The sequence below is a fragment of the Muntiacus reevesi genome, chromosome 18, assembly GCF_963930625.1.
Source record: "Muntiacus reevesi chromosome 18, mMunRee1.1, whole genome shotgun sequence".
NCBI classification, from domain to species: Eukaryota; Metazoa; Chordata; class Mammalia; order Artiodactyla; family Cervidae; genus Muntiacus; species Muntiacus reevesi.
The window spans coordinates 33,410,950-33,435,651 of record NC_089266.1 but is presented as its reverse complement, the minus strand read 5'-3'; the positions used below and the strand labels follow the sequence as shown (position 1 = coordinate 33,435,651).

The window sequence follows — 24,702 nt, the reverse complement described above, 5'->3', positions numbered from 1 at the left end:
TCAAGGTTGTGTTGAGGGGATCTTGGGGGATTTGGGTCAGGAAGTGTGCCCAGACCTAGGGGAAGGAAGGTGAAGAGGAGAATGGACAGGGGACATCGTCTGCCCATTATCGAGCATCCTCCTTGGCTGTGGACGTAGAGCTTCAGTACTGGAAGGACCAGTATGGTCTTGCGGTGGGAGAGGCTACCAGCTGCCCCCTACCATCTGATACATGAGGGACTGTCCGCCTCCCCCTCGACCTCCTATCGAGCAGGACTCTCTCTGCTGCTTGTTCCACTGCTTCTAAACCTGTGGGCAGGGCTTATGAAACTGGTCCCACTCTACCCCAAGACATACCCACACAGATCAGGGGCCTTCAGAGCTTTAGTTCAGTTAGAGCCATGGACCTGAATCTGAGGAGGCTCCAGGGACCCCTGCCCCCTTCCAGTTCCTTCCAAAGGAGAGGTCAGCTGCTTCCCAGGGGAGGTGGTGGCCTGTGTGACTTGCATTGTTTTGTGGGCTCTGCTCAAGAGTAACGTGTGTTGTAGGATCAAGGAAAGGAGAGAGCTGTTCTGTTTGCAGAGGTTAGAAATGAATCAGGGTCTGAAACAAATTTATTTTGTGCAAAGACGTGTCTGAGAATTGGTGGTGTGCTGGAACTGACACACAGCTGCTCATGAGAGCCAACTGCTGGCATCTCTTCCAACTCTGCATTCAGGGCATGATGCTGGCAGTTTGAAATTGGCTGTGGTGGGAATATTTACACCTTGGAAATTGGCACAAGCTGTGAATCAAGGCTTTTTCTTCCCAGAGAGCTGGGGGATACACATTTCTCAGCATTTCTCCCCAGAAACCTCCCGAGACTAGAATTTTGCCCCCTGATAGCAGTATGAAATCTGGACTTAGCGCATCCAATCTGGCCTCCCCATTTGACAAGTGGGAAAACTGAGCCCCAGAAGACAGTGACTTGGTTGAGGTTACACAGTGGGTTGATGGCAGAACCCAGGTGAGGACCCAGGTCTCCCATCTCTCCACATACCGTATGGTCTCAAGCCAGCACCCTTTCAAATTGTGGAAAGAAATCAGCATGGGGCCTTGGAAGATTCCTCTTGCTGAAGAGAGGTGAGAAATTCTTAAGGGTTTGGGGCAGCAGATTTAGTGGAAGCTGCTTTAAAATTTTCTTCGAGCCAGGACGGGTTAGATTTTCACTCACTGTCCTCTTATCCCCCTCCAGCAGCAGGTGGTACATGGCCCTAGTTTTCAGGCCAAGCCTTCCTTCTGTCCCCTGAGGTCACCTCCTTCAGTCCCAGGGTGGAGAAGTCAGAGTTTAGCATCTGAAACCTCCCTGCAGGCAAGGACATCTTCACCAGACGGAGAGAGCGCTGAGAAAGTGGCCATCCTTTTAGGGCTGATAATCCAGGATTGTCCTGGCTCTGCACTTCATTCCTGACCTTCCTCCTCTTTTGTGGTGAATGTACTGCTGTGGACGGGGACAAGGCACAGTGCCAGCTGCTCTTTGGGGCTGTCAGGGGCCCTACGACAGGGATTCTTGTGCTAGCGATTTATTGAGGGGATGTTCTCAGGAGAAACCAGTAACAGAGTGAGGGGAGCAGGACGGTGGGGGAAGAAGCTAGGAAAACGTGTGAGTTCAGGAGAAGACTGGCCTCAGCCTCTTTCCATGGGAGCTCTGGATGGTGAGTCACCCCAGAGAACCCAAAGAAGTTGTCCTGCATACAAGCAAAAGGGCTGGGTGGTTATGTTGTTCAGTCACTAAGTCATGTCTGACTCTTTGCAACCCCATGGACTGCAGCATGCCAGGCTTCTCTGTCCTTCACTGTCTCCCAGAGTTTGCTCAAATTCATGTCCATTAAGTTGGCAATGCTGTCTAACCATCTCGCCCTCTGCTGCCCCCTTCTCCTTTGGCCTTCGATCTTTCCCATCATCAGTGCCTTTTCCAATGAGTCAGCTCTTTGCATCAGGTGGTCAAAGTATTGGAGCTTCAGCCTCAGTCCTTCCAGTGAATATTCAGGGTTGATTTCCTTTAGGATTGACTCGTTTGTTATACCTGCCCACAATGCTGGCCGTTGGCTGTAGACTGCTTCCTGGGATGGGGTATATGGATATTTCCAAGCAGAGCAGTTTCCATCAGCCAAGGGCAAACCTTAAGAGAAAGTGCAAGTGTGAGCTTGTGGCCACCAGCTCCTGCAGCAGCTGGAGGCGGGTGCGCTGGCCCAGGAAAGGGGGTCTCATCAGTGAATTTCTGTCTTGTTAACTCTCCAACAGCTCTACTGTGGAAAGGCCTGGTGGTTATTCTCTGGGGCCTGGGCCCTCCCTCTTGCCACCTGACCAGTCACTCAGTACAGTCTTGTAATCTCCCTCAAATCTCTCCCCTCTGCCACACACACACAGCTGCTACCATCCTGATTCAGACTCTGTTTACTTCTCACCGACGGTGTGTTGGTCAGAGCGGGCTTTGTGCTGTAACAAGCGTCCCAACAGTTCACTGCAGGTGTTCCTGGCTGGGCGGCTCCCTTCTAAGCAGTGAATCCAAGGTCCAGTCTCCTTCTGTTATGTGGCTCTGCCATCCCCTGAAGCCTCAGAGTCATTGGTTTGGAAAAGAGAGTACTATGAGGTCACTTTCCAGGCCAGGCCTGAAAACATCTGCATCACTTCCATCCAAGTCCCAGAACTGGACTCAGTCACATGACCACACCTAACTGCAAGGGATGCTGGGTAATGTAGTCTCTAAGCCCAGGAGGCAACTAAAAAGGTGTTTGGAAACTATATACAGTCTTCCCTGTAGACTTTTTTTGTTTACTCTGCTGACTTTGGGGGCAACTGTGGCCACCTGTTGTCAGGGTGCCACAGTTACTGGCATGAGAAAGTGATGGTGAGCTTTGAGGGCCTTTTCTCTGTGTAGGAAGCAGGTTAGCCCAGTCTTGGCCAAGGGGTGGACATCCTGCCTACACAGCTGCCCAGGTTGGGGTGTAGCCCACCCAGGGAACTCAGCAGAGGTGTGACCGCATTGGCATTGGCCTAACTAGCTGGGCTCACCGCCCAGCCAGCCAACCAGCAGGGTGAGTACCGCCGGGGCACCAGCTTCGCGCTCTTTCCTGACCTTCCCAGGGAGCCCAGCTTCGCCTCCCTCCCCTGCGCCACTGAATCGCCCTTTAGCGCCAACGGATGGCAGCTCCAGGCTGTGTCCACCGCTGGCTCTCACTGGAGAAGCATGTCCACGGCCAACTGGATCCCCGTTGGGACAGCTTTGTTTCCCTGGCTGAACACAAAATCCCCTGTTCACTCGCAGAGCCGACAAGGAGACCCCGTGGGGCTGGCCCTGTGGGAGCAGACAGCAGTGAATGCAGGGCCCCGATGGCTTCAGCTTGTTAAAGGCCAATACACAGGCTGGCCCTGCCCTCTGTGCAGCAGACAGAAAGGAGGGCACGGAGCTGTTACAGGGGATTAGCGGCCACAGACGGACGGAGGCAGGTGCAGCCTTTTCTGCAGTTCGGAAGGGTTTATGAAATACTGATCCTGCGCTCTATAAATCCTTCCCTTGGCCTCATCCGGGCTATAGCCTGAAAAATGGGGATTTCTTGTCCAGCCAGGCTTGGGAGTGGTTTTGAGTCTCCCACCCCACCCCACCGCCAACTCTCAGCACTCCTTGGGAATGCCAAGCCAAAGATTTGTGCACTTGTCTGTCGATTCATTTTCTTTTAATTCATTCATCAGAGATACATTTATTGAGGGCCTGTATTAGGGGATGGGGTTCCAGAGATGATGGAACATGGAGTCTCGAATTCAGAGGACTGTGGTTTATGTGAGAAAGATGCATAGATAGATGACTCTAAGTCAGAATGTTAGAGCAGAACCAAGGACTTACACATCGGCAGATACCCCCGTGGCCGTCTCTGGGCCTCCCAGTGTCAGGCTCTGTTCTGCACTCACTCAAAGCCTCCAGCCCCAGGTGGCTTGTCACCCCTTGGTTGCCTGCTCTTTCCCCATGGCACTGATGGCAGATTAGAGCCTGTGGCAGAGCAAGAAGTTTGGGGTCTTCAAGCAAAACCTCTGGAAAGTCTGTCTCATGTGGCAGGATTTGCATCTTGGAAAAAGACGAGGATGGGGGTGCTGTATTCCTCTGACTCTGATGTGGATTTGGCTTCCATGTCTTTCCCTCCTAGAGGGGGGACCCTGCTGCCGTCTGCTGCAATCAGACTTCCCTCATCCAACAGGCAAGTGCATCTTCAAGCAGGTAGGAATATCTTACCTGAGCTCTCTGCCGGGCTTCACAGTGTCCCCCTCGTGCAGGTGTTGGATCTTTGACAAAAGATGTTGGAACCTGTTCTGTGGCTCAGAGCTTCTGTGCGTGTGTTGTCGTGGGGAGGGGGGGGAAGGAGGGTGGTTGGGACCTCAGGGCTTTCGTGAAGCCTGATTTCAGAGGGTGGAGGCATATGAGATCAGGAGGGTCTCAGTTAGCTTGTCCCAGGGCCCAGATAGATCTTTCTTGACTTCTAATGGGAGCTGGTGCTTGGGGGTATAGGAACAGAACTAAGAGGTACCTCCTACACATCTGGCCTCACCTGTGGGTGAAAGCCAGTTAGTCTGTTGGCTACCAGAATCGCACTGGATGCTTCTCCCAGTGTGAACTTCCCAGCAGTGGGTCAGGGCAGCTCTGGGGGGTCTGTGGGGTTCACAGCCATGCTTGGACGTCTGAGACACACCATCTTCTGGTTGCAGTACCCTCTGTTCTGTGGGTGGAAGTGGAGCAGCAGAGGCTCAGAGGGTGCCCTGGACAACAGGGAGACACATGTGGGGCTCTTGGCTGGGAGTTACATGTCTGCAGGGCTCCTGGAGCAGAAGAGATGGGTAAGAAACAGAAGCCTGCTATAAAAGATGACTTTAGCTATCTTATTAAACCTGGATGTGTCCAGGCGGGGAGGGCAGGGCAGGGGTGAAGTCCACTGGCCTCTTGGTGACCATCACCCTCTAGACTCTGCAGTGGCTCTTGGGGAGGACAGCCATGCCTCTGCCTGGAATGTGAAGATTCTAGCACCTTCCATGGGAGGCATGGGGTCTGTGCTGGTGACCCAAAGTATAACCAGAATCCTTTCCTTCCCCAAAGCAAACGTAGTCTCTTCATTCTCCACGTGAGAGGGTAGCGGAGTCTGGTCTTGACAAGGGAGGGTTTCAGTATCTGCCATGGTTCTTGCATTTTTGTGGAATGAGCAGCCCCCATAAATACGGCTTTCAGATGCCATAATTCGTTGAAATGCCCTGTAACTTTTTTTAAAAACCATTTTGCGTGGAAATCTTTCCCAAGTATATTGCCAGCTTTCCTGCCATATTCAGCAGTACACATTGAACATGATTTAATGTCTCAGGATGATACAGCCATTGCAAAAAAGGGATTATACTGTAAAGAAGCTTTTTCAGCCGTTTAGGAGTGTTGGCCTCTATTCAAAATGGCCCTTAGGTATTCTCCATCTGCTGTTCATAGTTTCACAGTTTTCTGTCTCTTTCTTGCTCTCTGCTAGCCATTCCTTCCTCCCGCCAGTGGGTAAATCTCCAGAAAGTTCTCCCCACCCTTTCAATAGGTAGATCCCAGGGTCCTGTGTTCTGGGAATGGCGGTTGTTGTTCAGTCACTCAGTTGCATCCAACTCTTTGCGACCCAGCTGCATGGACTGCAGCACACCAGGCTTCCCTATCCTTCACCATCTCCCGGAGTTTGCTTAAACTCATGTCCATTGAATTAGTGATGCCATCCAACCATCTCCTCTGATAATGACATTTATTATCAGTGTTTGTGAATTAAGGATGGTTAAGCTCTGAATGAAGATCTAGAGGGATTTCCTTTGTGATAGTAATTTCAGTTCAGTTGCTCAGTTGTGTCCGACTCTTTGTGACCCCATGGACTGCAGCATGCCAGGCTTCCCTGTCCATCACCAACTCCTGGAGCTTGCTCAAACCCATGTCCATCGAGTTGGTAATGCCATCTAACCATCTCATCCTCTGTCGTCCCCTAGTAATTTGTAATTTGGCTGCTTCCAACCTCTTCCGTGTTCTCACCTATATCCCAGAGAACTGAGAGAAACAGACAGGTGGCCTCCAGGCAGGTAGGGTTTCACAGTCTGGAAGCGTTTCCACACCCAATGTAGATAGAGACAGGATCAGCCCCTTCAGTTCTCACATCAGACAGCTGAGGGACAGAGAAGTTAAGAAAGACCAGCATGATGAGGGTTCAGGAAACCATGTTTTCGGAGTTTGAAGAAACCAAGAAGCTTGGGAGGGCAGGGTGCTTTCCCCGAAGTCTTGAGGGCTGATCTGTTGGTTAAACAGGTGATAGGTAGGCTTGTGCTGGGCTGTTCCAGAAGGTGGAACTAAGGTTTGGGGTGGGGTGGGGGGCAGTTACAGAATAGGTGGAACTCAGGTGATGAACATTCTATACAACCCTAGGGTCAGAGGTGAGGCAGATTCAGACGGTAGGATGGAACCAGGAGGTGCAAGGGTGAACCGCCTTCTAAGATCCCACTTTGAGCTTCCATAAGGTGGATTCCGTGGCCTGTCTCCAGTCTGTCAGTCGGTGACAAGTGGCAGAATAAACCAGGAATGGCAGGAGTGCTCATTTGCTCAGTCGTGTCTGACTCTTTGCTACCCCATGGACTGTAGCCCACCAGGCTTCTCTATCCATGAGATTCTCCCAGCCAGAATACTGGAGAGGGTTGCTATTTCCTTCTCCAGGGAATCTTCCCAATTCAGGGATCAGACCCGCGTCTGTTGCGTTGGTAGGCGGGTTCTTTACCACTAGCGCCACCTGGTAGAACTGTGACAGCTTTCTCACTGAGCAGCAAGAAGCACCTGATTGAGCTCTGGGCCTCCGGGTTCTGAGGTTGATTAGTAATGTCTGCCATGAGCTTGGACGTGGAAATTAAGCGTGTGTGCTGTCTGATTGCTTTTCCTGCTTCCATGCTTACTCCCAATCAGTATCTTCTTGGGCCGCCGTTGTGTGTGTTCTAGAGATAAGTTGCTCCTCATCAAGCCTTTTCAAAATAGGACTCCAGAGTGTCCTACCTTCTTTCTCTGCCAAGGCTTTCATTCGCTTCTAAGGGCCAGAAGCTCATCTGCTATTTTGATGGGGAACTACATCAGAAGCAGTTGTGGGAAAAGAAATCTACTCCCTGGGTGCAGCAGTTTCTTGACTTGGTCTACCTGCTCCTGCCTTCCCCTGGCAACCTGTGATCACAGCCCCAGGTTGTGTTTCCTAAGGGCATGACTGGTGGGAGGAAGGACTGAGCCTGGTGATGGAAGCTGGCTCTATGGGAAGGGCTGTGATAGGATGTCTGAGGGTGGGGGGTGTGGGCAGAGGGATTCTGCCTGAGGACAGGAAGCCGAGAGGGTGGTCCCTTGAGAAGGGGTGTCCCCTGCATCAGAGGTGGGGGAGGTTAAGGGTCATTGCTCAGTCATCAGGTTGCCCAAGGCTTTGGGAACAAAGACCCCTCTGGGTGGCCCTAACCTGGAGTGAGGGGCAGTTGGTGACAGGGCAAGTGTCCCCAGTGGTCGTGACCCGGGATACAGAACATTGTGGGCCTGTGTTCTCATGTGTAGTAGAAATGGTGGTCCTAATGCCACCTGCCTGACTCCCTTACCGGTCATTGTGCAGCTCACATGGGGCCGTGGGTGGAAAGTGCTCTGGGGGCTACTGTCCAAGTAGAGTCGCCCACTCAGCTATTCAGCTGAGCTCCCGTGGGGCTGCCCTCTGAGGCTGCGGTGGGCTCTGCAGGCAGGAGAGGGGACCTCAGGCCTGTGGGGCTGGTGGCAGAGCAGGACCTGGGACCACCTCTGGGATAGAATGAAGCCGCTCGGTGCAGTTCACCCCAGCTGGGAAGGACTGGGCATGGGCAGCTGAGGGCTGAGAGAAAATTCTCGATGTCCAGGCACTGGTTGAGCTTGTCGAGGTCTCCCGCCTCTAGTCGGGAAGGCTTTTGCAGTCCCCCAGGCTCTGGGCAAGAGGCTTTAATCTAATTACATGCTTTATTTGAGCCAATTTGTTTTCCAATCCATCTTGTTCAGCAAGAAGAAAGAGCATGCTGGGGACTCCTGGCACCCTCTTGTTCCAAGTGGGGAAGAGGGGCTGCTCCCCGCCTCATGAGGCTGATGCAGCCCCCCGACCTCGTCCAGCCTGGTCACCCCACCCCCAAACCAGACTGCAGGCCACCCTGCCTGGCAGGAATGGGACTGGAGCAGGTTGACCCCTTTCACAGTCTGGGCTGCAGAAGGGGAAAAAACCTGACTTGCTGGTCCCCCCTCCTTAAGGCCCAGCCCAGCTTGTCTGTTCCATCAGCTACTCCCTGCCTGTGCCCTTTGGGGGTCCCAGTGCTCCAGGCAGGACAGGCTTCCAAGGCAGCGCCCTGGGAAGGGGCTGCACCTTCCCACGAGGAAAGTCCCACCAAGCTCCTACCCTCCCTGGCCCCTCCTACCAGGGCTGCCCTCCTAATCCCAGGCCGGGGATGTTCAATCTGCAAATATATTTTCATCATAAGACAGCGGGTTTTGAATCTCTGTTATTAAAGTCCAAACAAAACACCGAAGCCCTTCCAAAGTCCCTGGAGAGGGAAGGCTTGCCGGCTCCCGCTGTCCTGCCCAGGCGAGGAGCTGCTCTCGCCAAGCTGCGGCTTTTTGTGTTTCACAGCGTTTTCCAGAATTGTCTTTCTCCGCCCTTCAGAATCCTGCTTCAGGCCTTTGCTCTCCTGCTGTTTACACAGACTCTGTCCTCTGGGCGGCTTCTTCCCCGGCAGGCCTGGGGTCTTTGCCCTTGGCCTGGGGCTGTGTGGGGACTGCTGGGCCCGAGGGTCACTTTGCCACATGGTGGGGGCGGCTGAGTCCCCTTCTTATTCAACAAATATTTATTGAGAGCTTGTAAGTGTCCCAGGCCCTGGGGAGGGCGGTGGATGGGGCAGTGGCCCCTGCCTTCAGGGAGGGAGGCAGACAATAAACAAACCATGTTGAAAAAGTGGGAGACTACACTGTGACAAGTCCTGGGGGTGGGAGACCAGATCCTCTCAAGATGGGTTTGCTTTTGGGGGCAGCCAAATATCGGTCAGTACCTGTGACACATAGAGTGAGAAATTTAAAAAAAAAATTTTTTTTTAATAGGATGTGCCAAGAATATAAGATTGGTTTTCTTGTGGCTTCTGAATTATAGCAAAAATAATAACAGATAACATTTTAAAGAGTTTGTTAGGCTTCAGTCTTGTTAGCACCTCAAAGGATTATATGCTCTTACCCTATTTAATAAATAAGGTATATGTGGAAGGAATCCAAAAAAGAGTGGGTATATGTATAGCTGATTCACTTTGCTATACACTTGAAACTAGCACAACATTGTAAATGAACTATACTCCAACAACAAAAAATACGGGAGGATAATAAAAAATAAATGAGGACTCTGAGGTTCAGAGATGTGCAGTCACAAGCCCAAGGACACACAGCTTAAGAGTTGAGAAGCCAATGTTTGGAGTTCCTCCGTAGCCTACCTGCTGACTGCTCCTCCATCCCGTGACCCTGATCCCCATCTGTTTTCCCATCTGTATTTTGAGATAGGGCTTCCCAGGTGGTTCAGTGGTAAAGAACCTGCCTGCCAATGCAGGAGTCTCTGGAGCTGTGGGTTCAGTCCCTGGGTTGGGAAGATCCCCTGGAGGAGGAAACTGCAACCCACTCCAGTATTCTTGCCTGGACAGAGGAGCCTGGTGGGTTGCAGTCTGTGGGGTCGCAACGAGTTGGACATGACTGAGCACACACCCATACATACATACACATTCTGAGATAGGCCCTTCCTACCCGTGCACCAGGTTGTATCCTGGGGTGCAGGCCGAGGCAGTCTGTCCTACGGACACTCTACCTCCCAAAGAGAATGGGCAAAGCCCACACATCCAGAGCTCAGAGTGCTGCTTCCGGTATCAGCTGCGCCTCCTGGCAGAGGCATCAGGACCCCCCCGCCCCACCCCGATTTCTGGAGTCACTCAAGCCCTCGCCAGCCCAAATCATGCCCTCTTTGTTGTCAAAGAGCTTAGCAGATTTAAAAGATGCCTGAATGCCCAGGCTTTCTCATGGGTGTCACCAGAATACTCGAGAAGGATGCTTGTCTTTTGTTTGGGGAGCCTGATTTGGAAGTTTGTCTGAGCAGTCTTGGTATCTCACAGGGGCAACTGCATTCAGCTTGAAAAAAAAATTTTTTTTAATTGGAAGAAAGTTGCTTTACAGTGCATTCACCTTGTTTTGCACTATGTGGACACGGGATTTAGGGGGGACCCAGAGTTTACAGTTCCCATGTGTTCCATGGGAGTTCAGTGGTGACCTCCCCGAACCAGGTGCTGGGAACCAAGATTCCAATTCCCTGCTGGGTGAGGAGGCAGACAGATAATTCTAGACCACGTCATGAGTGCTGAGAGCATAGAGGGCACCCTGCTGTGCTTGAGGGCCCAAGAGGAAGGCTGGAACCCTCCGGTGGCTTTGCATTATATTTACACAGAATCCAAACCTTATCCAGCCCTGCCCTGCCCATCCAGCCGGCATGACTTTTCTTCTCTGCTCCTCCCCTCGCTCACTCTGTGTGAAACTTCCTGGCTTTCATTCAGACCTGGACTCAGCCAGGCTCGATCCTGCCTCAGGGCCTTTGCACAAACTGTCCTTCCTGCTGGAAACCGTCTTCCCCAGACCTTGTTGTCCCTGCCTCCCTCACACTGTCTGGGTCTCAGTGCCACGTTACCTTCTCAGGGAGCTTTCCCTGACCCTCTGTCCCAGCCACCACTCAGTCCTCGTGAGGGAAAGAGCAGACAGACATACACCCCCACCCAGCAGTAGAAACCCTGTGGCACTTGAAGTGCTGAGGCCAAGGATTCAGTCCCTGGTCAGAGAGCTAAGATCCCATATGCCAAGTGGCGTGGCCAAAAATACATTTTTTTTTTAATTTAAAAAGTTAAGGACTTCCCTGGTGTTCCATTGGTTAAGGGTCCACTTGCCAGTGCCAGGGAACACGGGTATGATCCCTGATCTGGGAAGATTACACATGCTGCAGGGTAACTAAGCCCATGTACCGCAACTCCTGAAGTCTGCACGCCCCAGAGCCCCTACTGTGAAACAAGAGAAGTTACTGCAATGAGAAGCCTGAATGTTAGAGTGGCCCCTGCTCGCTGCCACTAGAGGAAGTCTGCATCCAGCAGCAAAGACCCAGCACAGCCAAAAATAAATAAAGAGCATTTTAAAAAAGGAATAGAAATAGCACCTTGCTGAATAGGAATTGTAATGTCATTATGGGATTCCTCCCAGTCAGTCCCCATCCTCACTGAAGAAGAGACTCACCTCAGAATTCGGTTTAGTGTTTTTCTTCTAATACCAAAATGGTGTATTCATTATGGTAAAGATAAACATACAGATAAGATGAAGCAGGAATATACAGAAACCAGCCACGATCCCTCCGCCCTGCATTTTGGTGCACAGTGTATTCTTCTTCTAGAATAGAATTCAAACCCCTGCCATGGTTGAGAAGAACCTAGGGACCCCCATGAACCGTGCAGTTTCATCTCGGGCTGCCCAGCGCCACCCCCCCACCCCCACCCCAAGCTTCAGACCCATCTTCTGTTGGTTCTTCAGGCCTGCCCAGCCCTTTCCTGGCCTGGCTGCATCACAGAGCTCCTCCCTCGTCCTCCTAGATGTGACTTCTCGCAGTGGCTTCACATCCAGCGTGGTCTCCACCTGCACCCCTAACTCCATCCTTTGCTAAGGCATGCACGCTGGGCATTGTCTTCATTTTGTGAGCGTCACACTTCTGACTGTGGTTACACTCATGTCATTGACATGTTCTCTCCCGCTGTTAAGGCCACCCTGACCATTCCATGAGCCACACCTAGCACCTCCCAGAGCCAGCCATGTGGAAGTCTCTTAGCCAGACTTTGAAGTGGATGAAGGAATGATACGTTCTTAGATATGGGGCTGCTGCAATCAAGGGTGTATGCTCTCCAGGGTTTTGACTTTCTATGGCAGTTACACTCAGGGAAGTCAGTACTGATTTGCACCCCAACCACATTATCTCAATCTGTGTGTTTGCTTTGACACTTCCCTAGGCAAAGGCCTTACATTTCTGTTGATTAAAGTTGTGTTTCTTTGATTATTTGAGGATGAGCGTTATTAACATCTCCTTTTCTGCTTTCTCCCCTCTTTTGTGAATTGCCTGTTCCTCTCCTTGGAGTGTGAAGGTGCTTGTCTTTTCTTATTGATTCAGAAGAGTTCTTTATATATTAAAGACACCCACGCTTTGCTCTCTATGTTGCAAATAGTTTTGGCTTTCTCCCCAAAGCTTTACAAGGCACCTCATGCCAGTCCGTTACTTGGGACTGCCTCATTTGGGGTGACCTTGGCCTTTCTGCCCCAGAGTTCAATGGACGTCATGCTGTGGAGACAGGCAGGGCTGGGAGGTGATGGAGGGGGGGTACGAGACCAGTATAGGCCGGGAGAGACCTGTGGGTGCTTGGGAGCTGCCTGTGGGCTCCGGCTGTCTCCCGGGCAAAGTGCTTGTGGTGGGGGTGCTCAGAAGGTGGTCTCCCCAGGGGAGTGGGTCAGTCACCTGCAGCCTAGGACCCAGAGGGTGAAGGCTGGCTTGGAGGGGAGTGCCTCCTCCAGCCTTGACACAGTCGTTATGAAACCTACAGATACCCTCTGCGTGGGAAAGTGACACACTCAGACAGCCGGTCTCTCTGGTCTGCAGAGTTCCAGGTGGCTTTGTGGATCCAGGTCAGTCAGAGCCAAGACTCTCTCTGGGCAGACTGGCCTCACCTGTCTTCTGTCACCTGTTGGTGGGCAGAGTGGCCCCGCCCCCTTCAGCTCTATCCCCAGCAGGGTCGCGGGTTGGGGTGGGGGGTTCCAGGAGCCCCTCCCCAGCACCCAGCCAGCAGAATCTAAAACTGCCCCCGCCTCCAGGCCTCTGCCTGGGATAGACCCCAGTGGCTGGATGTCTCTCGCTTTTTGCTCCCACCACCCACCTTCCCGAGCCGACAGCCCAGAAGCAGGGGAACCGGGGTGCTGCCAGGAGTGAGAACCTGGCCAGCTCCCCGCCCTGCTCCAGGGGCAGTACCAGCTGCAGCGCCCCTGGCTCCGACGGTGGGATGCCGGGTGCCGCCTGCCATATGCTCAGAGTTGAGCCTCGATCCGGCGAGCAGCCCTGCCCAGCGGGACTTTTGGCACCTGGGGCACAGGAGGCAGGGCAGAGGGCGAGCTACCCAAGGTGGAGGAAGAGGAGGGAGGGGACCAGCCACTGGGATGGGGCCTGTGTTGGGGGGCGGGGGCTCCCTGCTCCGCTCTTGGCTGCCGGTCAGTCAGGGGAGCAGGTGGGGGGAATAAAGGGAGGGTTGGCTGCTCTCAGGAGGAGCCAGGATGCCAGCCAGCCAGGATGGGCCTGCTGCGAGCCACAGATGGCGGCCCTGGGTCTCTGCACTCTCCCTGGGACAGAGCACGTCCGGGTGGGGAGATGGGCGGTGCCAGCTCTCCTCCCTGGCAGCTCCCCTCTGCTTGGGGAGGAGGGTGGGGTGAAGGGTGACCCTGGTGCAGGGGCCCTGGCAGACCTTCCAGTATTCCCTGCACACCCTTGATTCTAGCCCTGCAGGATCCCTCGGAGGGTGGGGGGCAGCTTCCTGCTTACTTCTTCCTCCTGTGCAGAGCAGGGGGCGGGGCCTTGGGTCCAGAGAGAATGGGGGCCTTCGGGGCATAAAATATCAGACCTGATTAATCAGTGAGGCCGACCAACGGGTCTGCAGGTTCTGTGTGCGTCTAAGCTCACGCAGTGCTTATTTAAGATCAAACCATACGAAACTGCTTTTTTCTTTTAAAGTTGAAGAATGATCGATTTTTAGGCACTTTTATGTGGTTCATCTTATTAGTGTTCTCTCTTTTTCTGTTTTCTAACCAAAGAGCGTGAAACATCCTTTAAATGTTTGCTTGGAGTCAGCCTCTGAAACCATCTGGATCCAGAGATTTCTTAAGATTCTTTATCTATTCAGATTGGGTACCGCTTCTTTAGTTCACTTTGGTCCCTTATGTTTCCCTAACAAGGAATGCGTTTCATTCAGATGGCCAAGATTTCAGCCCAAAGCTGTATACGATAGCCTTGTAATTTATAAAATCTTCTGTAGGTTGTGGTTATACCCCTTTCTCATTACTTCCTAATGAGTCTATTTTCTCTTTTATTCATTGTTAGACATAACAGTGTTTTGTCTGTGTGTGTGTGTGTGTGTGTATGTATGTATTTGTTGGTTTGGAGGCTTAACTGAGGTTCAATTCTTGGGTATATTTATAACTTTGAAGCTTTCTCAGTATCCTACTGTATTAATTTCTACTCCTGTTACTAATTATTTCCCCATGCCTTCTTTGGGTTTTATTGTCCTTATATTCTAACTTCTAGAATTGAAAGCACTTCATTTATTTTCATCCTTTTTTGTTTAATAATAATATTTATTACATTGTGGTCAGGAAATGTGGCCTGTGCAGTTTCAGCTCCTTGGAATTAATTTAGCATTCTTTTACTAGTTATGTATTTCTGTCTGTTCTTTTTTGTATTTCTCGAGGTTTTACATATTTCAATAAGACGTAATTAAAAACAAAAACTTTCTATTACTTTTGAACTTCTTTGTCACCTAGTGACAAACTTACAACTTCTTTAAAAGTTGTAAGCTTTTAAAGAATTGCTTTAATTTTGTTCAAGTCTCTCTTCAACAATCATTTAATGTTTCAAAATTAGTTTTTCAGTAGGGGTGTTGAATCTGTTTACAGTCATTGTAGTGGCTCTTCTGTGATCTGAATTTATCACAGTTGACTTTTATATTTTCCAGTTTGTGTTTTCTCCTGTCTTATTACTTATACCCATTTCTTCTCTTCTCTAGTGTTTTGTGGTTATTTTGGGGGTTTTCAAAAGCACTGCTTGATCTCATAGCTCTTATTTATCAGGGTCAAGCATGCAATAGCATCTTTGGTGTTCTACTTACTGAAGACAAAGAGTTGTATTACCCACCTCATTCTTAGTTTTTGTTAATATGATCAAAAGTTGCAGACTAGATTTTATAGTTATTTATATATACCTATACATTGTCTGATGCTCCCTTTCAAACATTTTAAAATTATTCTAACCTTTGCCTTCACTTTTAGAACCATATTGGAACCCTCTCTATTTGCTGGTTTCTTTGCATATCACCAGTGTGTTTATTCTGTGACTTTCCCCTCTTAAATTCTTATTTTTGATCCATTTCATAGTTGGTTGAAAAACATTCCCAAATATTCCTCTCAAAAAGGATACATGGTTAGAATATTGCATACTAGAGAATGTCTTTGGTTTATTATGGCCTGCACACATAGAGGAGAGTATAGCTAGGTATAAAAGTCTTGGGCCTCAAAGTTTTCCCTCCTCTCAACCTATAGACATTGTTCCATGGTCATCTGGAGCTTTTTGTTGATGTTAAATCTGTATATATATATATATATATTTTTTTTTTCTTTACCAGTATTTCGGTATGTTTTGCAAAGATGTATGTGGATGTGTTTGTCTCTTTTTTTCCAGAAATTAAGTTCATCCTTTCCTTCATATGTAGGTTGGCCTCCAAGCTCAGGAGTTCTCATTTTGGTTCACTCTCTTTGGTTCTCATTTCTGTTCTATTTGGTTTCTGCTGCAGTTTTCTCCCAGGCATTTGCCATCTGTCCACTTTCCCTCTTCTGTCCCTATTATTTTCTCTTTCACAGTTTCCACGTCTTTATTCTTTTTGTGAGAATCTCTCCACAATTCACTCCATGTTTCTGAATCCATTTCCTACAGTGTTATTTCTCTTGATTGCTTCCAAAGTTGATTTTCATTGTGCTCCTGGGCTTTTGGGTGTGGGTTTTTCTAGCTCTCCTTTTTCTCACGTGTCACCCTTTTTGTATCATCATGTGGCCTTTTCAGTGTGACCTCGCCTTCCCTCATATCTTTTTTCTTTCTACTTCATAGAGGCTGTGTTTTTTAGAATATCTCATGACCCAGATAATCACAATGGTGTGATCACTGACCTAGAGCCAGACATCCTGGAATGTGAAGTCAAGTGGGCCTTAGAAAGCATTACTATGAACAAAGCTAGTGAATGTGATGGAATTCCAGTTGAGCTATTTCAAATCCTGAAAGATTATGCTGTGAAAGTGCTGTACTCAACATGCCAGCAAATTTGGAAAACTCAGCAGTGGCCACAGGACTGGAAAAGGTCATTCCAATCCCTAAGAAAGGCAATCCCAAAGAATGCTCAAACTACCACACAATTACACTCATCTCACACGCTAGTAAAGTAATGCTCAAAATTCTCCAAGCCAGGCTTCAGCAATACTTGAACCGTGAACTTCCAGATGTTTAAGCTGGTTTTAGAAAAGGCAGAGGAACCAGAGATCAAATTGCCAATATCTGCTGGATCATCGAAAAAGCAAGAGAGTTCCAGAAAAACATCTATTTCTGCTTTATTGACTATGCCAAAGCCTTCGACTGTGTGGATCACAATAAGCTGTGGAAAATTCTGAAAGAGATGGGAATACCAGACCACCTGACCTGCCTCTTGAGAAACCTGTATGCAGGTCGGGAAGCAACAGTTAGAACTGGACATGGAACAACAGACTGGTTCCAAATAGGAAAAGGAATACATCAAGGCTGTATATTGTCACCCTGTTTATTTAACTTTATACATAGACATCATGGGAAATGCTGGGTTGGATGAAGCACAAGCTGGAATCAAGATTGCTGGGAGAAATATCAATAACTTCAGATATGCATATGACACCATTCTTATGGCAGAAAGTGAAGAGGAACGAAAAAGCCTCTTGATGAAAGTGAAAGAGGAGAGTGAAAAAGTTGGCTTAAAGCTCAACATTCAGAAAACTAAGATCATGGCATCTGGTCCCATCACCTCATGGGAAACAGATGGGGAGACAGTGGAAACAGTGTCAGACTTTATTTTTTGGGGCTCCAAAATCACTGCAGATGGTAACTGCAGCCATGAAATTAAAAGATGCTTACTCCTTGGAAGGAAAGTTATGACCAACCTAGATAGCCTATTAAAAAGCAGAGACATTACTTTGCCAACAAAGGTCCGTCTGGTCAAGGCTATGGTTTTTCCAGTGGTCATGTATGGATGTGAGAGTTGGACTGTGAAGAAAGCTGAGCACCAAAAAATTGATGCTTTTGAACTGTGGTGTTGGCGAAGACTCTTGAAAGTCCCTTGGACTGCAAGGAGATCCAACCAGTCCATCGTAAAGGAGATCAGTCCTGGGTGTTCATTGGAAGGACTGATGCTGAAACTGAACCTCCAGTACTTTGGCCTCTTCATGTGAAGAGCTGACTCATTGGAAAAGACCCTGATGCTTGGAGGGATTGGGGGCAGGAGGAGGAGGGGATGACAGAGGATGAGATGGCTGGATGGCATCACCGACTTGATGGGCATGGGTTTGGGTAGACTCCAGGAGTTGGTGATGGACAGGGAGGCCTGGCATGCTACGATTCATGGGGTCGCAAAGAGTTGGACACTACTGAGCGACTGAACTGAACTGAAGTCTGACACACCCATTCAATTACACGTCGCCTATGGCTGTTTTTGAGCTATGGCGACAGTTCGCATAGTTGTGACAGAGACCGTATGGCCCACAAAGCCAAAAATATTTACTGTTTGGCACTTCGCAAAAAACTTTTGCAGATCCCTGGCCTGGTGTGACCGCCAGATTCCCATTCCAGCCCCAAGCTGGATGGCAGGGGAATGCCTCCAGCTCCTTCTTCAGTTCCTAGTCCCTACAGCCTTTTCTCTCAATTTGCTTCTGCTCTGTGGAGGTGGTGATCTTCTGTCTCCACTGCCAGCCTTTCTCATTCCCTGCATCAGTGATTTAGGTAAAAACACGAGGTCACGTCCGCACTGCAAACATTGTCCTTCCTGTCTGTCCCTCCTCTTCCTTAAGCTCTCTCTGGACAGGGGCACCTCCATGGCCCCCCCACCCACTTCCTGCCCATTTGTTTCCTGGTTGTTGGCTCCTTGTCATCTTCCCTATTTTTCAGGATTTTTCTGTTCATCAGACAAAGAGCTATGTCTTGAGGTAAAACCTGGACAGGTTTTCCTTGTTCTACCACCATCTGTCTTTAATTAATAGAGATTGCTCCCAGATTCCAGTGTTGGGTCATCTGTCAGTTTAGTTCTTGGCATTAGTGTGAATTTTCATTTTTTTCATTGTCTTTATAGCTATTTTGGAACAAAACAAGGAGAGGAAACGTGGGTAACTGCCAAGTAGATGCCATTTTGAAGGAGTCAAAGATGCATTTCAAAGCTACGTCTGGTCCATCTTGAGGCAGTCTCTGTAGTTTGTGTGTATTTGATAAAAGAAGAAAATGCAGGAACACTTCCCTTATCTGAGGACCTTTTGTCGACTGACCTCAGTTCTCTGGCACACACCCAGACAGTCTGCACGCAGCCAGAGAGCTGCTGCGATGTCAGTGCTCTGAAGGTTGTTCACCGTACCCAGAGGACAGCAGTTCCATCTCTCACTCCAGGCCTATTGACCCATGCTTTGCATACAGTTCTAACAAGCTTGGTCTTTCTGCTTTCCTAGCTCACAGCCAAATCAGAATCAGCAAATCTGTAGGGAGTAGCGGACATGTGGGGGCTTCCCTGGTGGCTAAGTGGCAAAGAACTCACCCGCCAATGCAGGAGACGTGGGTTCGATCCCTGAGTCGGAAAGATCCCGTGGAGAAGGAGATGGCAACCTACACCAGTATTCTTGGCTGGAAAATCCCACGGACAGAGGGGCCTGGCAGGCTGTAGTCCATGGGGGTCACAAAAGGATGAGACACGACTTAGGAACTAAACAACAGTAACAAGGGTACTTTGACAACGACAAGCACACTGACCTGATTAGAATTTCTGGCTGACAGAAAGGAAAGACATATGATCCACAAAAAATAAACAACAGCAAACCTGATAAAGCTATAAATCTGCACATGTTGAGGCTGGCACCATTTCCTATAAGGGCATAGTGGCTCGATGTGGTCCTCTGACTCTGGTTTGAGTCAGCAGTCACTCCTCTGAGCCTTTCCTCTTCAGCCTAGGTCCTCCTCACAAGTCTGGAGTGCAGAGGCCCTGTCCCACCTCCCACAGCTACAGACGGTTCAGACCGTGGTTCTAACCCTGACTTCACATTGGTCTTACCTGGGGAACTTTAAAAATCTGGACACGCAGGTTATCCTTTAAGTCAGTGAAATCAGAATGTCTTGGGGGGAACCCAGGCATCAGTGTTTTCCCAAAGCGTCTGGGCCATTCCACTGTGTAGCCAGGTAGGGAACCAGGCTGTTAGAATCCCAGGCAGGGCTGAGAGCAGTGCCGCAAGCCTGGTTAGTGCCCGTGGGTGGCTGTGGCTATTGGGTGACAGACTTTTGATGTTCACGAGGGTGGCTGTGATTGGTCTCATGGGGTCCAGAGCTGGATCTAGTCAGGCAGTAATGGATGCCACACACTTCGAGGACAACCTCTGGCCCAGGTGGATACTTGGCTTTGATGAGAAGGGCTGTAGATGCTGCCAGGAGGGAGCGAAGGGAGGAGGGGAAGCTGGAGGTGCCCGGCCAGGTCGTCCCAGGGGCCACCTGCCCTCCTGCCTGCAGTGCAGGGTGCACTTGGAATCAGCACCATGGTGCCTTGCTGAACTCAGCTGTCTTGCCTGTGGAATGAGAGTCATGGTCCCTCCCTCGAGGGACTGCCCAGAGGCTCGGAGGAGCTGGTGTGCTGTCAGAGACTGCCTCCAGGGCCATGATGGGAGGTGGGGGTCTGGGGGCTGCTGAGATTCCACCCTACAGAGGAGGCATGGCAGGTGGTTGACCAGAATGCAAGTACTGACGATGTGGGCCAAAAAAATAATAATGAAAAAGCGATGAGTGGGTTCAAGGCCATCCATGCAGTGACTTCATCAGCACTGCTGGCAGTTCAGTTCTTTCCCGAGGGGAGCAAACAGGCGGGGATTCCAGCCAGCTCGCTGGAAACACAAGCTACTTGTGCATGACCTGGGTTCAGCCCCAGCAGTGACTTTGCCGTGAGCATCACCTGCCCCTGAGTTGGTGGAGACATGGCCGAGAGTGGCTTTTCCCAGCGGTGAGGTACGGTGCCACGGGGTGGGGGAGGGGGTGTCAGTGGCGCTGACTGTGGGTTTCGGTCACTGTCACCTTGCGTCTCAACGTCCCCGGAGGACTGCAGGCCTCTCAGGATGCGCCACACCCCACCTTCTGAGAGGTCCTGACTCCAGTAGCCACCCAGCCATCAGGTGGCAGGAGGGGCTGACACTGTGGACTCTGGGGCCCCCGGGCAGGGCATGCTGATGGACAGGGCGTGGTCCAAGGACTCGCACCCTGGGGAGCAGGAAGAGGAGCTGTTTTTCTCATTTCCTGAGACTGGTTCCTAATAGGGTGCCCTAATGGCAGGAGGGAGCTGCCAGGCCCATGGCTCCCAGGGCAACAGGATAGAGCTCTTTCAACTTTAATCAGGACCCTGAAGGAGGCAGCCATCTCCCACGGGACCAAAGGCTGACTCTGGGGTGCTCTCTGAATATTCCTGCAGATCTAAGTGATGGTTTGGGGTGACAGGGGCCCCAGGAGGCCTGGCCTTGTTGTCCTGTGCTCCCACACAAATCACTCCTTATTCCACCCTGGCCTGGGTTTTCCCCTTTAGAGTATGAGGGGCTGGCACCTGCTTCTGGAGTAGTCGTGTGTGTTTCCCCTTCATCTTTCTAGTCCCCTCGCCAGGACACACACCCAGCCCAATTCCAGCGAGTACAGTGACCTTCCATCTCAGACCCAAGTTCAAGGCCCAGCCTTGACTTGCTAGCTGTCTGGGATGCACTGGCAGGTGGTCTCTGATATCTAATCTGTAGAATGGGAATAACCCCCACAGCTCAAAGAAGGGTTGTGAGAATCCAGTGAGAGCCAGCGTGTTGAGTGGTTGTGCAGGGGGGGCTGGAGTGATGTATTGGGACTCCATGGTAGGCTGGCCATCATGCCAACAGCTGATGTGTGAACACAGATCAGGCAGAGGAACTGTATCACCTTATCTGGTAAAGAATTCGCCTGCAGTGCAGGAGGCCCCAGTTCAATTCCTGGGTCGGGAAGATCCCCTAGAAAAGGGATCGGCTACCCGCTCCAGTATTCTGGCCTGTAGAATTCCCTGGACTGTATAGTCCATGGGGTTGCAGAGTCAGACATGACTGAGCAACTTTGACTTTCACTTTCAACTGAAGAGCTGGTGGGGAGAGGGCCTGGTGGGGCTGGTGTTGGAAGTCTGCCTCTGCTGGGCCGACACAGGCCACCCCCAGGGGAAGCAGGCCCTGCGGCACCCCCACATCCTGCCTGGCTGACGCTGGGATGCCCCTGAAGTGATACCCTGCAGACACAGGCCCAGCAGCCCTGCCTCTCAGCAGTGGTGGGGCTCATTAGAACTGAACTCTTCTTCGTGGGGCATTTTATTTGCACACTCCAGTAGCGTGGACACCAAAAGGGTTTTCTCCTGCTTCATGGGCTGCTAATTTTCTCCGTGACCTCTATTGTTGGGGCCTGACCCCAGCCAGAGGCTGCTCGCCATGGAAGCTAGCGCCTGACACAGACCCAGGGCTCGGGGCGACAATGAGGCCTCTATCGGCTTTAATCAGGCTCCGGGTGCATCTGAAGAACGGGGGAATTTGCGTGGCGCTCCGAAGCCCTGGGTGGCACAGTGCAGGAGCCCGCAGAGTTCCCGTGCAGAGGCCAGGGGGGCCAGCGGGGGTGGGTCAGGCGGGGACCTCTTTGTCCCAGCACCACTGGAGGGGGCCAGACCCGCCCTGAACGGCCGCCCGGGCTGCCCGGCCGGTGGGTATCAGCGGCCTCTGGGGATTTAGGGAGGCGGCCGCCCACCCCGACCGCCAGCCTATTCTTCGCCTAATTAAGTTTTGTCTGTGCTCTCCCGTCTCCTGCAGACTGTGATTCCTACTGCAAGGCCTCCAAAGGGAAGCTGAAGATTAACATGAAAAAATACTGCAAGAAGGACTATGGTGAGCGAGAGTCCCCTTGTCGGGGGAGGGGGAGGGCACTGTGTGACCAGTGGGGTGAAGGGGGCCCCGTGTGGGTGTTGGTCCCAGAGTCCCTGTGACCAGCCGGGAGCCAAGGGGGATGGATCTTGTGCCTGGGAACTTCCCAGCTCTTCCTCCATAGAGGCAGGGGGTGTGTGTGGCCACAGGTGTGGGGACTGCTTTCTCCCCCTGGCCCTGCATCCTGGCCACTGGGGGCTCCTGGGCTTCACTCTGCCCCTGAGGGGCTGTGTGGCTGCAAATCAGTCGCTTTACCTCTCTGGTCTTCTGTGCCCTCATCCGTACTCATGGGCATTCAGCCTGAGGCTCTGTAACTCAAAGAGAAGCCCTCCAGGCATCAGAGAAAGGGAGAGAACTCCGTGGTATGTTTAAAATGCCGATTTGAGGGTTGACTCCACAAAACGGACCTACGAATCTGTATTTTAAGCTGCTCGCTGGTAATTCTGATGCACCGGAAGTTTGACCAGAGCCTTGGGGATCACTGAGGGCCTTTTCAGTCAAGAGCTGGGGTCTGCACAGACTCTGCACTGCAGACCTCAGGCTCTCTTCCCGGGAAGAGTATCCCAGCCACCAGTCTCTCCTGCAGCATCTACCCAGCACCCTGGAGGTGGGGGCCTTGTACCTCTCCTTTGTCAGGCGCTCCTCTGCCACCTTCTGTCAGCTCTGCCCGTGGGAGGGGGGCACCGGCTCTGTGGTTTCTGGTCCGTGAGCTGGCTGGAGGCCTGGGCTGGCCAGACCTCATGGGACTCAGGATCAAGGCTGACTTCAGGGTGGGTGGGGGCCTGCGGGAGAAGGGGGGCACCTCACAGCCCCCGGGCAGGTGTCTGCAAATAGCTGAGAGGCATACAGAAATCCTGAGGAGATGGTCCAGCTGTCTGCTGGCGGATCTGGGGAGACCCGGGATGGGGAGGCCAAAGTGTGGAGGCCAAGGTGTTCGACACTCTGGCAGGAGGTAGCCGCAGCCTGGGCACCCACCCAGGGGCCTGGTCTTTCCACTCTGGGGCCCTCCTCCTGACCCGGTGGGCCTGGCTATTTTGGACTGAGGCTGGGTCTCTGCTTCCTGGACCCGAAAGTCCACTCTGCCCATCCACCTCTGTCCACCTCCCCACTCCAGCTGGGTGTTCCTGGTCTTGCCTGCTCTGTTCCTCAGCGGCCCTGCCCCTTCTAGCACCACCCAGCCGCCTCTGGGGAAGGGTCAGCGACCTGTGTTTTCTGCCCATCTTTCCTAGTCTACCCTGATCGGGTGCCTTGCAAGGGACCTGGGGTGAGTCCAGTTGTGTCTCTGAGCTGTAGTTTCCTTGTCTGTCATGTGGGGGTGATGCCCAACTGTGTCATATGGAAGCACTCAGCATGGGGCCAGGTGCCTGGTGGGCTCCTGGTAAAGAGTGGCTCTGGCTGGTCCCCTGGAAGCCGGGTGGCAGGGCAGGAAGAAGTGGACTGGGGAGGGAACAGTGACCCAGTGCTGAGACCTCGTCCACAACCTGCATGGCGTCCCTCCCAGACCCCAGGGGTTCCGGTAACCTGGCCTGGACACCAGGCCTTTGGGATCTCATCGGGGCAGATGTTTGAACCAAATGCAAGGTGTCCTTCTTTTATGAGGACAATGGTCAGGATCTTTTAGCAAAGGGAAGAGAAAGATGAGGCCCAAAGGAATGCTGAGAACTTCTAAAACGTCCTCATTTTATTGTGCACACACACGTGTGTGCGCATATACCCAGGCACACGTGTGCACACAGGTAGGTGCACACACATCCCACATGGAATCCCAGTACATGATTGTACTGGAGCAGCTGGTAGGTTTTGTGCGTCCGTTCCGAAGTGGCCAGGCCCTGGGTCCATAGCAAATTTCTGAAAAAAGCCCCTTTAAATACTTGTATCCCAAAGTAACTTTTATGGGAAAAGCCAACCTTGATTTTGAAAACAAACTTTGGGGTGATTTAAGGATAAAGGAGTGCTGTCTCTGACCCAGGGTGACAGTAGCCACCAGAGGCCCCGGTGGTTTGGGGTGACGCTTGGGTGACCCGGTGCTCCCAACCCTGAGCTGTCAGCGTCTGCTGAGGACGGCAAGGTGGGGCATGGGGAAGAAGGCCCGAGATCCTGTGGTGTCCCAGACTTAGGGCTGGGGGCCAAGTACGGATGCCCAGGGCCAGAGAGCTAGGGTCACAGGGGAGACCCCCGGCCTGTCACTCCGCCACCTCTTATCTCCCTCCCCCCCCAGAGAACAGGAGGAAGGAGCAGCTCGGCCACCTGGGGGAAGGGTGGGTTTGATTTCAGTTTGGAGCATCCTTTGAGCAGACAGATGCTGGGGAGACTTTCTGTGAAGGGTTAATCACCGCCCCTGTTCTGTTCTTCCAATGAGAAAAGGGAAAATTGGACTTCTGTTTAAAATTACCCAATGGGTCCGTTTTCCACCTGGTTCTCTCGGACTTGTTTTGTTCTCTTCTGACTTCTTTTCCTCCATTGAATTCTGCCTCCCCCATCCCTGATACTTCCAGGGGCACTTTGGCTCCCTCTGACTCTCCTGCCCACACCTTGGCAGCAGGCAGGCTCCTATCTCTGCAGAACGGGGCCTGGCTCCCTCTTGTTATAGACCC

The 24,702-nt window shown here is 51.5% G+C and overlaps 1 protein-coding gene across 4 annotated transcripts in view; it reads left to right on the top strand.

The window, feature by feature from the left end:
• The window catches only part of NTN1 (netrin 1), a 207,439-nt gene that overhangs the window by 167,599 nt on the left and 15,138 nt on the right, over positions 1-24,702 (top strand). For all 4 annotated transcript variants that reach the window (XM_065908777.1, XM_065908778.1, XM_065908779.1 and 1 more), the window contains one exon: positions 21,998-22,072. In XM_065908777.1, coding sequence (XP_065764849.1) covers positions 21,998-22,072 — 75 coding nt within the window. The remainder of the gene's footprint in view (positions 1-21,997; positions 22,073-24,702) is intronic.